General features: G+C 39.2%; 1 protein-coding gene across 2 annotated transcripts; it reads right to left on the bottom strand.

Annotated features, from left to right (window-relative positions):
* Positions 1 to 673: 673 nt before the first annotated feature.
* Positions 674 to 8,227, bottom strand: LOC125228353 (luciferin sulfotransferase-like). Of its 2 annotated transcripts, none has more exons than XM_048132886.1 (7): positions 8,156 to 8,227; positions 6,576 to 6,704; positions 5,837 to 5,936; positions 4,640 to 4,935; positions 3,024 to 3,118; positions 2,055 to 2,229; positions 674 to 820 (listed from the first exon to the last, which is right to left on the bottom strand). In XM_048132886.1, exons 1-7 carry the CDS (start codon positions 8,223 to 8,225, stop codon positions 705 to 707), a joined length of 981 nt encoding a protein of 326 aa, XP_047988843.1. In that variant the 5' UTR covers positions 8,226 to 8,227; the 3' UTR covers positions 674 to 704. The 2 variants fall into 2 exon arrangements, with proteins under 2 accessions (XP_047988843.1, XP_047988845.1); XM_048132888.1 differs by having other exon boundaries at positions 4,766 to 4,935.
* Between the last annotated feature and the right edge of the window lie 6,504 nt (positions 8,228 to 14,731).

Genomic DNA, 14,731 nt, shown 5'->3' with positions numbered 1-14,731 from the left:
TTAATATTAATTATATGCTTCCGTCATCGGTATTCCACGAAAATCTTTAAGGCAAGAGTTAATAGGCTATAACTGAATCGGTAAGCACTGTCTAAGACTCTGTCTCCACTTTCCATCAGGACAGGGGTGACTTAATTGCCTAGAGTAATAAAAAAAATGTGGGCTGAGAGTGAGTGGGTGAAGAATAGCATCTGATGATGATATCCTCCCAGACGTATCCGTCGACGGAGACCTCCTGACAATTTTTTATTAATTTATTATTACTATTTATGAAACTTAATTGTTACGAGCATGAGCACGAGCGTGATTTGCAAATCCGAATTTGGTTTCGAAAGTCCGACAGCACGGAGTACAGTAGAGTAGCATAGCATCTAACTAGATGGTGACTAAAGTAGGTCTTTCATAATTAAAATAAAGTGTGAGTGAGGAAAAGACATTCTCATGGTGCGATGCGACTTCTCCTTCCTAGCTTTATACCATTTACTTGGCGTCGCCAGGCGCGTCTGTCCTGGGTCGTCTATGTTGATATTTGAGCGTCTTTGAAGTCTTGGGTCTGTCGCGGCCCCTAGGTTTTTCACCCATCTCCAGTACTCTTCTAGTCATGTGGTTTGGTGGTCACTTTATGACGTGGCCATACCATCGGAGTCGATTTTTGGTAAGTTTTTCTTGCGACCTCTTTCCTGTTTCATGTTAATATGTAACAATTAGGAGGTGTGTTCGGGGAAGCGCAGGTCGGAGCCGGTGAGGTGGTCTCGCATCCAGCGCTGCGCCTGCGCCGCCATCTCTTCGTCGAAGTGCTGCCGCCATCCGCCGGCGCCACCTGAAACAGCATAGAGGTTTTCATGTCCAAGACACAGTATAATAAAGAGCACTATCGTACAGTATGGCTACTCCCGCTCCCCGCTGAAAGTACCACCCACCCGCTCTCGGTTACCTCACAGTTACCGCCTGTCAAAAACGCGACCAGTCAACCTGTCAGTTATCTCACTCATACAAGCATGGTACACGTCTCTTCATATATTTGATCGTCATTGTCCGAGGTGTGTCCAAGGCTTGAAACACACCAACAGTGGTGACGTCCGACATTCAATCCGGATCCAGTCGGTTCTAGTGGGGTTGGCGGCGGATCTCGTAGATAGCTTTGCTGCCATTCTTACTCCTCGCTTGCTCCCATTCGTTTGCGAGTGTGTGAGTGTAGGACTGTAGGTACTAAAGAGAAGAACCATTTGGGAATAGATCGGTCTAGTACAGTGGTGTGAATCGTATCTTTTGTACTATTCGTTTTTTTATGTACTACACAAGCTACTTACCAATGAGTTTTTCGGAACTTATGTACGAAAATATCATTTAATATTGACCACTAGCTTTTCGGTGAAGGAAGCCTGCGTGGGGACATAGCCCGAGCTCTCTCATATATGTATGGAGGTCTGTGCCCAGCAGTGGGACGTATATCGGGGCGCGGCAGTGGGCGATTGAAATGATGATGATGAAGAGAAGTAGCGCCGGGGAGCGTGATCCCCTTTACAGGATGGTCAAATCATATAACTTACATTTCAATGAAATTGACATTTTCATGATGTCAGACAATGTATATAAAAGCAACTTAATTAAATTACTCAATAATAAACAAAATTGAAAGTCACTCCAATAGACCATACTATTATGTACTTACTACCATTCTTACTTGTCCTCAAAATTGTTGATAATGCAGTCGTTTGTTTTGTAATTTCTTATCTACCTTTTACGTGTTACGTACCTATATTTGTTAATAAAATTGTGTTAGTGCGTTACTATACTCACAAACCTTTGTACTATTTCCATTGTTAAGTACCTTTAATTCAATATCATTGTTACCTTGCGCTGTATACTTTAGATTTAAGTTAAATCTAGTAATCGGTGGACAATGTTGTTGGTCTCACACCTTACTATTGTTAACACTGTATTCTCTATTAGAGCCTTGTGTGTTACTGTTTGTTGTCCCAAATAAATTGAAAAAAAAAAAAAAAAAAAAAAAAAAAGTATTTCTAGCATCGTGCACCGTTATGTGATCTTACCATTTCTTATGAAGGTCTCAGCTGCAGGGTTAATTTTGGACAGATCTGATCGATTTACGGACTCATTCTTTCTGAATTTGTTTATGTCTAAGTGTTCACATAGTCTAGCCACTTGTTCATCTGTAACTTCTTTGCCTAGGAAGTCTGCTATGCGCATGATAGCTGCTGGTAAGTCCTGAAAAAAGTCATAAATCGTAAATCACGCAATTTCAGTAAATATATTTTACCTTTGTAGAAATAAATACTAAGTAAGTATTATTTTCAGTCGCACTATTGAATACCACAATCACAACACTTAACCCTTTTTTATGATTTATTAGTTAATCTGGGCAACCGAGCTTCGCTCGGTTCTGTTTCGTATCCTTGACATGTGTCGCCATCTAGTTCAAAAATGAATAGTACCTACATCGAGCGAAAAAATTCTCAGCCTTAACAACACAACTACTCCACACGAGATGGCGCGCATTTCGCCACAAAAACTCAAATAGTGTATTTTCTATTCGTTTTAGCCTTGACCTGTGTCGCCATCTAGTGTTTGCAATAAATAGTACTTACATCGACCGAAAGAATTCTGTCTTAACAGTACAACTACTGCACACGAGATGGCGCGCGAAGAAAAACGCATGAAAACTCGAAAATTCGCGTTTTCCGGGACCTAAGGATAAGTTAGACCGATTTTTCACCCCCAAAAACCCCCACATAACAAATTTCTGCGAAATCGTTAGAGCGGTTTCCGAGATCGTCAGTGTAAATAAATATATATATAAATAAATAAATAAATAAATAAATATACAAGAATTGCTCGTTTAAAAGTATAAGATTTTTTAGTGTATGAGCAATGTTATAAAAGTGAGTGAGGCGATCATTGAAGATGGAAATCTCTCTGTCTATCCCTCTGGCAAAAGGCATATGTATGATATGTAGGAATCGGTTTTACCTATTAGGTAGGTAACTATGTTTCGTTTTTACCTTTATTATGTCTTCGTAGAATATGAACAACATATTTGGATGATGACGGGCTGCCCATGCTGCTTTTACGTGTGAAAAATATGGACTATATACCACTGTAAATTAAATAGGACTTTATGTATTATTTATATCATAGTATAACACAAGCGCGGATCCAGCTTCGTGCCCAGGGGGTGGGGTCACGTGGTAAAGGCCCAGGCCCCCAGGGGGGGGTCACGTGGTAAAGGCCCAGGCCCCCAGGGGGGGGGTCACGTGGTAAAGGCCCAGGCCCACAGCCCCCCCCTGTGGGTCACGTGGTCTATTTGTATGGCAAACCTAGGCTCCAGGGGGGGTCATGACCATCATGACCCCCATCCCTGGATCCGCGCATGGTATAAAAAACTATTAAAATAATAGTTATTTGTTATACAAGGGGGCAAAGTTGTATTTTAACGCCGAGTGTGGAATTGAAAAACGAGACTAGTGAAAGGATTCTATAGTTGAACCACGAGCGAAGCGAGTGGTTCAAAATAGAATCCTGAACTTGCGAGTTTTTTAACACACGAGCAAGTAAAATACATTTGCACCGAGTGTAACACAAAACTTTTCCCCTCACTATAGCGAGGAAACTACAACGCAAAAAATGCGTTTATCACTGCTTCCAGTAGTTCCACAGGTGGTAAATCATCTTTATTACTAGATTCACCTACTTTTATTAATTTTAAAGCAGTTAATTTGACTTTATTCAAGGACAAATTACTTTATCCACTAGTGGATAAAATGCGTTTTTACCCGCTGGTATTAAAGGACAAAACACGTGTTTCCGAGCTAGTGAGGGGAAAAAAATAACAATGTTACTTAAAATAGCATTCAAACGAGACTTTATCTTCTTAAGACTGAGTCTTCTCGAGGCTACGGAGTATAATGCCGTCCTTGTAAAGTCGGAGGTTAGTTTAAAACCTTAGCTATACGTAATTAAGTTCATATCAAAATCTCGACGGTTTACATCAGGTAACATATAACTTCACAAGAGAAACTATTATGTAATACGTTTTTAGGGTTCCGTAGTCAACTAGGAACCGGGTTCCGTAGTCAACTAGGAACCCTTATAGTTTCGCCATGTCTGTCTGTCCGTCCGTCCGTCCGTCCGCGGATAATCTCAGTAACCGTAAGCACTAGAAAGCTGAAATTTGGTACCAATATGTATATCAATCACGCCAACAAAGTGCAAAAATAAAAAATGGAAAAAAATGTTTTATTAGGGTACCCCCCCTACATGTAAAGTGGGGGCTGATATTTTTTTTCATTCCAACCCCAACGTGTGATATATTGTTGGATAGGTATTTAAAAATGAATAAGGGTTTACTAAGATCGTTTTTTGATAATATTAATATTTTCGGAAATATTCGCTCCTAAAGGAAAAAAAAGTGAGTCCCCCCCCTCTAACTTTTGAACCATATGTTTAAAAAATATGAAAAAAATCACAAAAGTAGAACTTTATAAAAACTTTCTAGGAAAATTATTTTGAACTTGATAGGTTCAGTAGTTTTTGAGAAAAATGCGGAAAACTACGGAACCCTACTACTGAGCGTGGCCCGACACGCTCTTGGCCGGTTTTTTTTTAATTATAAGCTCACCTAAATCTTTGACAAAAAGATTCCAGTAGCTTTTAAAGTCTCCTGTGTTAGCCATAACCAATCTGCTCATGTGATAGTAGGACACTGCTACGTCCCTCGGGTCTCGTGCTACATAGACTACTTTACCATCCAGAAGATTCTCTGGTAGGAGTGAGAAGGGCAAATGAGTCTTGATGAAACGCGGAGAAGGTACATTGGTTACGGCGTCATAAGACCACCGATGTTTGTTAACTTTTTCGAGTAGTTCTGGATCAATTGATTTGTATACAATGGTGAGTAGACCCACACGTTTTGTTCTGGAACAAAGTACTATTTTAGTATTTCAGACGGTCTAGAACTTGCGTCCTAGCGCTCTCGAAATATACCGTTAAGCCAAATGGGCTCGTGCTTGTCCGCTCCGTCTATCGGACTATCATCGCCATCTAACAGACTATCATCCAAAGTTATATAGCGCCATGGGACCCAGCTAATATTTTTCTTGGTGTTTTCGAGGTATTTTTTTCTTAGCCTTAATTTATCTTATTCGGAATTATATTAACTTTGGTAGTATTTGGACATTTTCAAAGATTCAAAAACTTTTTTTTTAAATAGCTAAATTTTAATGTTTTTCCTACTCAGAATCCTTTTGATGCTACTAGGTAAAAAAAGCGTCCCGAAACAATTTTTTCCACTTTGTTATCATTTTTAAAACACTTTGTACAGCGGTTACAAAGTGGAAAGTACCTATACAAAATAATAGAAAATTTTGGGACCATTTTTTTGTCTCTTGTAAAAGTCCTAGATAGAAAGGCCGTCATCGCCCTACGCGACAACATTTCCATCGTCATCATCTAGATGGCTGGCAGTCCTCAACTGTGCGTTTCTCCAGAAACTTCCTGCCCCGCACAGCTAAACTGTGGAATGAATTGTCGCCTGCGGTATTTCCGGACCGATACGACCTTCAAATCTTCAAGAAAAGAGCGTACACCCATCTTAAAGGCCGGCAACGCACCTCCAACACCTCTGGTGTTTCGGGTGTCCATGGGCGGCGGTGATCGCTTACCATCAGGCGACCTGTCTGCTCGTTTGCCTCCTATCCCATAAAAAAAAAAGGCTCGTGATTCTGTGCAGGAAAAACATAAAATTTACCTACCTTAGAAAAAATAATTTTGGTGATTGTTCTCGCGAAAATACCCATTTCTATCTATACATACTCACTCGAGGAATGCATATCTGGAAGTCAGGTCGATTTTTGACGCCGTGTCGTAGTCAAAGTCGTTCATCAATAGCCAGACTAATTCCTGTGTCATGGTCGTTCCTGTTTAATAAAATAAATAATGGTACGTGAAAAAAACTCTAGTTCATTTTCTGCCTCGAAAAGAGAAAAGTGGAATGTATGGTATACATATTATGTACCTACTCTCCTCTTTCCGCGCAGATTCTATAATACCTACGTGACTTTAAATTAAATTATGCCGTGAAATAAAATGTTAAGTAAGTATTTAGGTACGTATATAAAAAATAAAACTAATCAATTTCTGACGTGCGATTCATAACGCCGTGGCTTGCGTGGGCGACGGTCGCGCGATGGTCGTGCGACGGCGATGCGACGCATACGAAGTAAAACCTTATCGATATGGAAGTATGAGACGCGACGGCGACGGTCGCGCGACCGTCGCCCACGCAAGACACGGCGTTACAGTACAAATTACAAATCATTTATTCAGCAAATAGGCCACAGGGGCACTTTTACACGTCAATATACAAGTTGAACTGAAATTACAATTGATAATACTAATTCTAAGTTCTAACTAAAGTATTACGCTACTAAAGTACGAGTAGAATGTACATATTTTTGAAATAAGTTACGTCTACGAAATAAGTCGAGTAATATGTTTATACCTAGACAATGTCTGGGTTAATATAAACCAACAGAAGATATACTTCATGAACGTACCAGAACGAGGAAATGTGGCCACCCAGACGTCATCGGGCCTAACAGCCATAGTTCGATAGTTGTCAGCATCTTCCTTGTAAACCTTGGGTAAAAAGCAACCATCTTCGCCGAAACGCAAGAACTTTATATCTGGAACGCAAGCAACTGGTTCAAAAAATCAACGGCACAATCGTTTAGGTCGAATCGACCTAAACGACGGTACGTATAGTACTGTACTATCATAATATGTTTATCATAGAAATATAATCATATTGTCTCCCTTTTTCTCCAACGTGAAGAAAAAGGACGGCATGTTGCCTATGATCATATTTATATGATAAACATACGATAGTGGACTATCGGCACAGTATAATAAAGAGTACTATCGTACAGTATGGCCACTCCCGCTCCCCGCTGAAAGTGCCGCCCACCCCCTCTCGGTTACCTCACAGTTACCGCCTGTCAAAAACACGAACAGTCGACCTGTAATATTTCACTCATACAAGCATAGTACGCGTTCACCTACACGAGCTAAGACTGTGTGCTAGGAACGCGCCTCTTTCAATATATTTGATCGCCAGTGTCCGAGGTGTGCTATCGGCCTTACGCCGTGGCTTGCGTGGGCGACGGTCGCGCGATGGTCGCGCGACGGCGATGCGACGCATACGAAATCAAACCTTATCGATATGGAAGTATGAGACGCGACTGCGACGGTCGCGCGACGGTCGCCCACGCAAGACACGGAGTTAGACAGACCTGGGTATACGCTCATACTAGGCATGCAGCGGGCACGCGGCGTTCATGTTAAGCAATTGAAGCTCATATAAGTATCCTGAGTTGACGCTGTATATTTTGGTCGCAGGCTCACCCGCCTCGCTGCATGCCCCGCCTGAGTTTTCACATTATCCGATCCGATATCGGATGTCGGACCGATATCTCACACATTACAGGCGCCATCCTAATAAGGCCTAGTTACCCTCCGGGTTGGAAGGTCAGATGGCAGTCGCTTTCGTAAAACTAGTGTCTACGCCAAATCTTGGGATTAGTTGTCAAAGTGGACCCCAGGCTCCCATGAGCCGTGGCAAATGCCGGGATAACGCAAGGAGGATGATGACAGGCGCCATCTTGGACTTTTTCCATTGAAATCTTTCTGACATCCGATATCGGATTGGATAATGTGAAAACGGACTGACGCTCCGCTTCGAGCGTCCACTCAGGTCTTTCACACACTTCGTAAACGTTTCGTAGCTAGCTCCTTTCGCTCTTGTAGCGGCTTGACAGAGACAGACTGCGTTTTGATCGCGACGTTGCGTCAAGGATTGTCAGGCTGCCTTCGGCTAGGATGACGCTCCGTGGCAAATGGCAACCGGCTATGTCGCATAAATACGGAAGAGTGGTAGAAAGAGATAAACTACGTTACGATACAGCGTGTCAACGGTTTTAGGTACTCTTGGCTATAAACTCAGACAATTTAAAACTTTTAAAGTTTAAATCAAGGGGTGAGGCTTGCCCAGCAGTGGGAGAGTGGGACACTACAACGGGCTAATAAAAAAAAACTGCAATCTGCTTTCGTGAATCAGTAAATTGAATACTGAACATACCTTTGTATAGATCCTTCATCACCTCTTGGTGTGCTGACTCCAACTCTTGACTTGTTACTGTATTGGACATTGTATCTGCAATAAAACGTTTCACTGAAATAGCGTTGCGAAGAACCTAACAAACTTCACTTTCTAGGTCTTTTTCCAGTCTTGTTTACAAAGATGATACTTATTTCTGTAACAGTTAATCTATATTTTTGTGTTTATGAATCGGCGCTCAAGGCAAGACTGGAGCGAGCGCAGGTAAGGCACAAACAATTAGAAGACGTCAATAGTAATTAATTCATCATTAATTTAGTTTATATTTGTCATTAGTATTTTCTAGAAAATATTCTGACCACGCATGTCAACTGTATATTTTGGTGTGCATTGGTGGAAGCATATCAGAAAGAAATGCTATATTTTTATACCACGTTGGTGGCAAACAGGTATACCGCCTGAATAACCTATGGACGCCTGCAAATCCTGCATCTCAAGGGGTGTCATATGCTCGTTGCCGACCCATTAGAAACTTGTACACTCCTTTTTTATGGTCATGGTCCTTTCATTTCATATTTTTATGGTCTGAATTCGACATTTTCAATGAAATTGCAATTTTTTTTAATGATTTTGACATTGATCTCATAGTAAAAATGGGTCTTAACCATTCTAGAGTTCAGTGTCTTGAGTGGGCGACGGTCGCGCGACCGTCGCCGTCACGTCTCATCGCATCGTCTACTTCCATATCGATAAGGTTTGATTTCGTATGTGTCGCATCGCCGTCGCGCGACCATCGCGCGACCGTCGCCCACGCAAGCCACGGCGTAAGTACGGTCAACCAATTTCAATCATAGGCTTCTCTAGAACTCTACTTCATTGACACCGTGCATTATAGGCCATATAGAAGTCACTTTTGACGTTGACTGTGAAAAGGTTCTACAGTGGCCAAGGATTCACATTGGTTGTCTATACCCTAAAGTGTTTTAAAAACCGACTAAGTGTAATTTCTTTGCGCGACATAAATGTATAACCCTTGATCTTGGCTTGCAATAAAACGGTCGTCATCTTTTAATTTTTATATTCTTTCCTTTCATTACTTGTACCAGCCGGAAAAGAACTTTGACGTAATAGAAGCAAACACGTACATGCTTGCTTAGGTGTCGAACTTCGTTAAGACGTCGCCCAGTTATCGCAAACTAGATTATCGCCACCCTACTCCAAGGAAGGATCATTGTTTTTCTACACTCTGGCAAAATGTTAAACGAGCATTTCTTATTTTTTGCCATCCTTTTTATTTTGATTTTTTTAGGGAATTTTAGGTCAATTGTAATCAGAATCACGAGTACTTTCAATCTCACCGGGAGACAAAAAGTGTCCGAGAATTTCCATACAATTTTGTTACTTTCCTCTTTTGTTACCCCACACAACATGTTACCGTATGGGACAATTTTTTTAACTACACAATTCATGTACGGAAAAAAAGAAACACATTCCCTTTAGGAGAGAGAAGTGATCCACTGATATTTTTTTCATTCCAACCCCAACGTGTGATATATTGTTGGATAGGTATTTAAAAATGAATAAGGGTTTACTAAGATCGTTTTTTGATAATATTAATATTTTCGGAAATAATCGCTCCTAAAGGAAAAAAAAGTGCGTCCCCCCCCTCTAACTTTTGAACCATATGTTTAAAAAATATGAAAAAAATCACAAAAGTAGAACTTTATAAGGACTTTCTAGGAAAATTGTTTTGAACTTGATAACTTCAGCAGTTTTTGAGAAAAATACGGAAAACTACGGAACCCTACACTGAGCGTGGCCCGACACGCTCTTGCCGGTTTTTAGAATTTTATTTCATTAGCTGGAAATTGTTTCAATACGTCCTTCAGTCCTTCTTACCTCCTGAATACCTTTGTCAATACCAAATTATAGTCGTCCTGCGTGAATGTACAAACGCTCACGAAACGCTCACGATAATTCGGCGTTTCGGTGGCGTTTCGCGTTGCAGAAATGTCATTCGGCTACGGGGCCTGGGTGCGTAGCCGAATGGCACAAACGCTCACGAAACGCTTACGAAACGAAACGCTTGAAGATATCTATCTCTATCGCTCTTGCGTATCGGCGTGACAGAGCCAGACTACCTTTCGCGGCATTTCGTTTTCGTTTCGCGTCGTAGAAATGTCATTCGGCTACAAGGCCTAACCTTTTTTTTGCCGGAGTGGGAATGCAGTTACGCACTAGCGATGAAAAAAGCCGGAAAATTCCCGGTTTTTTTCCATTTCACTTGTTTTTTTCAGAAATTTATAGAAAGAAACAGCGAAACTTTCGGCTCGTATTTTTCGGAAAAAAACGATTTAAACCGAAAAAAACGAATTGAAAAAAACTAATGTAGTTTTCAATTGAAAAATTTCGAGTAAAAAGTATGTACTTGACTTTTTAAAGGTTTTGAAACCTTTACACATTGCTTTTTACTACTGAACACATGTGTGCTTGGAAGTGTTTGAAGAAATACAAAAAGAAAATGGAGGTCAATTTACTACTTTAAAATTACCGAGTAAAACGAGATTATGTTCTACCAAACTGCTGTCAAATATTGCGGTTAGATTGCTCAGTATTCCTCCATCGTCCGCCGCAGCTGAGAGAAATTGGTCATTGTTTGGACGGACACATACCAAGGATAGAAATCGGCTATTGCCAGAGCGTCTTAATAAATTAATCTTTATTCGGGCGAATTTGCATTTACAAACGGACTACACCGACCACATGGAAAAAGAAATAACTGAAGTATATGATGAGAGTGACAGTGATTTGAGTGACTAAATAAATACTTATTTTAATAATGTGCTCGTTTTTTTCCCAAAAATCCCGAAAAAAACCGAAAAAAACGAAAATTTCATAAACTTCTGAAAAAAACATTTGATTTTTTCCGGTTTTTTCAACGCTATTACGCACAATGTGTCACTGTTATGGACTCGCCGTTTCTTTCCCCTCCCCTAGCGAGAGGACGAGGCCTAACCTGTCGTGGACAAGGTCCAACGGCCCACTTTACAGCGTTCATTATGGTGAATTCGCGCCTCGCGGATATTCGAAAGTGTTGTTTGCATAAAAACGTGCAGGGTTGCCAAATAGTTACCTAAATACATTTGCTAAAAAAAAGGATTGTTTAAAAAAATTACGGTCGAAGTTTTGAAAATACAATAATGTCTATACAATATAATTATATGTTATGGACCAAGTGATTAATAACGGCATTATGAATAATGCCTAGCTATATTGGGAAAATATAAATTTATGGGCATTATGAATATTGCCTAGCTAAATGGGGCTTTTATCATTGTCTAGACGAAACTTTTTATGACATTGCCCAGTCATTATGATACTGCTATGTGATCGTTGGGCAATTTGATCATAAGTGTGACAAATTCGTCTAAACGCCATTTTTTACACACTCGTATTACATATTTTGAACAACCGTATATTTTACTCCACAGAACAATGACAGAGTAATTCAAGTAGGGGACAACAATGTAGCTCTGTCCCTGCACCAGATGTTAGGAGCATTAAGGATTGATGGCATCTCGTACAAGGATAGGAGGACGACCGGTCTGGCGCAGTCGGTAGTGACCCTGCCTGCTACGCCGCGGTCCCGGGTTCGAATCCCGGTAAGGGCATTTATTTGTGTGATGAGCATAGATATTTGTTCCTGAGTCATGGATGTTTTCATGTATATAAGTAATTATATATTATATATATCGTTGTTGGTACCCACAACACAATTCCTTCTTGAGCTTGGGCCTCAGTCAATCTGTGTAAGAATCCCTATAATATTTATTTATTATTTATTTATTTATATCGGACGCGCTAGACCGTGTACTATTGATTGAGACGACTGGATATCTGCCAAATGATACACTTTCAACGAAACATATTATTATACTTGCAGTAAGTAAGTTATTATGTGCGTCACTACGTTAATGGTGTGCTCACATGCCCGTAATGTTCGCGAACATTTACTGCCAAGATTTGTTTCGTCAGCCACTTACGAGCACATCAGCGACAGCACCGGAGTTGACAGCAGTCGCCGTGGACGAATTCGGCCGTGAAGAGTATTATATGTGCGTCATAATAAGTTCCCTATAATATGCCTAAGAATTAGGAGCGGTAAGCAACTGTCCTTAATTTAAGAAAGAATTTATGTGCTAGTGCATCTTAATTTTTAGATTAAACACTTTGACAGCCTTTTAATAATAAACCTACCGTGAGACACTGACATATTAACCCTTAAATGCATGAATTTTTCTTTTAACGAGATATTAATATATGTGATAGACAATGGTTTTCTGACTCTGGGAAAAATAATAAAAAAAATATTTAAGATCGATTTTTATACTAAATCAGTGTTAGAAATTAAATAGGCCAAATCTTATTTATATAAATATATCGTAATTGGTAAGTTTTATTTAAAAAAATTACAACTATTAAATAGGCACACTATTTGTGAAACCTTTATGGTAAAATGTTTAAACATAAAACTAATTACTAACTCCGAAAAAATCAGCCTAAATCACACACTAAAAATCGCCATCGGGTTGTTTTTTCACACTTTTCCGGCATTTCATCTTAATCCTTAAATAATAAATAGTAAATCATTATATTATTTAATGTATTTCATTGTATATTAAATAATAATAAATAATGAATAATAATTAAGCAATAAATGTGATTTTAGATAGCTACATATCGAGCCACGGGCCATCAAATATATGATGCATATACATCACCATGCATTTAAGGGTTAAACATGCAAAATCGGGTAACTCACGTAAAGAGACAACAATGTAGCTCCGAGTCCCTGCACCAGATGTTAGGAGCATTAAGGATTGATGGCATCTCGTATCACACAAGGATATCGGAGGAGCTAGATTGGTTGCGATGACTGGACATCTGCCGAATAATACACTGTGAGCAAAGTCGATATTCATTTTGAACCGTACTACGATAATTTATATAAGATTTACAATCTTGACACTAAGAATCGTACCACGATTTCTTAGCGCCACCTATTAAATACTATCATAACTACACTGATTATGGCTGCATTTGTTTTACAAATGTGTATTGACGTGATATCGTGATATTAAAACAAAGAAGCATGCCGTTTGTTCTTTTAAAAAATATTTGGTGAAAATATGATTTTAACCACTTCCAGGCTGTGAAACAGTGCCATCTAGTTTTTAGCCTAAAAGACCCATACATTTCAAGTAGGTACGCTTTTTTGTATGGGCTTTCTCTGTCCCATATTATATCGTCCTTGGTTATCCCCTAATTTCACTTAGCCTTTTTAGGGTTCCGTACCAAAAAGGTACAACAGGAACCCTTATGGTGCGACTCTGTCCGTCTGTCTGTCCGTCTGTCACATTCCTAAATATCTCGAGAACTACTAATGCTATCAACTTGAAATTTGGAATAGTTGTGAACATTGTAAACCTCTACAAATAGAAAGTATAATTTTTTTAAATATATTAATTTTAATTGTAGAAAATGGCCAAAATAAAAGGGGGGCAAACTGTAAATTTCAAGTTACTAGGTCAAGTGGGGTATTGTTGGAAAGAGCTCAAATTGAACGTAAATAAGCTATTTTTTATATTTTTTTTGTTGTGGAAAAAAAATGAATTTTGAAGGAAAATGTAAAAATGTTTACTAAAATTTTCATAATTTTTCGGTATTTTTTACACGACTGCCCCAAAAAAAAGAGTGTATTGTTTTCAGCGTTCATGTTTGTAAGTATGTATGTATGTGAGTTTCTTTGTTCCACCATAACTTCTGAATGCCTTAACCGATTTAAATGAATGATGTATCATTGGAATCCTTACGTCACCTCAATGAACATAGGATATATTACGTCACTTAAAATTCAATATGGCGGGCGTATTACGTCATAATGCGCCAACTTTAAGAAACATTTTTTTTGCAAACCTATCGAGTGGGGTATCAAAATGAAGAGCTTTTAAAGGCGATTAATAATATATACACATTATATGCGTTTATGTCTTGTTTTGAGAGATTAAGAGTTTTCAAAATATGTAACTTAAACAAATCTAATAAAAACAAATATTATTGAATGAGACATTAAAATGAAGACTTTAGATAGAGGATAATAGAAAATTATAGTTATTCGGAATAACAGTAGGTGTTATTCGGGGACCTAATAGTTAATAGACTATGAATCGCGCAAATTGGGTTGAAAACGTTAAAACTTAATCTAGGTACATTTACGTTTGTTTATTAGGCAATACGATCATAAAGACACAAAAGAAATCTGCGTCGATTTACAGATCAAAGCAGGTGCCCGACTGATTTTCTGAGAAAAAATACAATCATTTTCGGCACGCCAACAGCGATTCGCCGACGGCTTCTTTGGCCGAATAACAATTATAAGAATCTCATTACGCATAGTATAATATTCATCTGTAGTTGCAGATCATTTGGCATTAGGTACTGGTAGTTTTCTGGGACTCGAGTATAATTTGGTGTATAGATTCAAGAAGCTACTACCTTAACTTTTCTAAAAAGGTTCTAAATATCTGAGAGTTCTAT

The sequence above is a fragment of the Leguminivora glycinivorella genome, chromosome 7 (genome assembly GCF_023078275.1).
Source record: "Leguminivora glycinivorella isolate SPB_JAAS2020 chromosome 7, LegGlyc_1.1, whole genome shotgun sequence".
In the NCBI taxonomy this organism is placed as follows: Eukaryota; Metazoa; Arthropoda; class Insecta; order Lepidoptera; family Tortricidae; genus Leguminivora; species Leguminivora glycinivorella.
This window is presented reverse-complemented; position numbering and strand designations above follow the sequence as displayed.

Bases quoted from the DNA above. Each gene is read 5' to 3' on its own strand.
- LOC125228353 (XM_048132886.1), bottom strand. From the start codon at position 8,225: ATGTCCAATACAGTAACAAGTCAAGAGTTGGAGTCAGCACACCAAGAG. The intron at 5,937-6,575 runs GTACGTTCATGA...TTTATTAAACAG, and splicing joins GGCCACATTTCCTCGTTCTG to GAACGACCATGACACAGGAA. The intron at 4,936-5,836 runs GTGAGTATGTAT...ACTTTGTTCCAG, and splicing joins TCCAGATATGCATTCCTCGA to AACAAAACGTGTGGGTCTAC.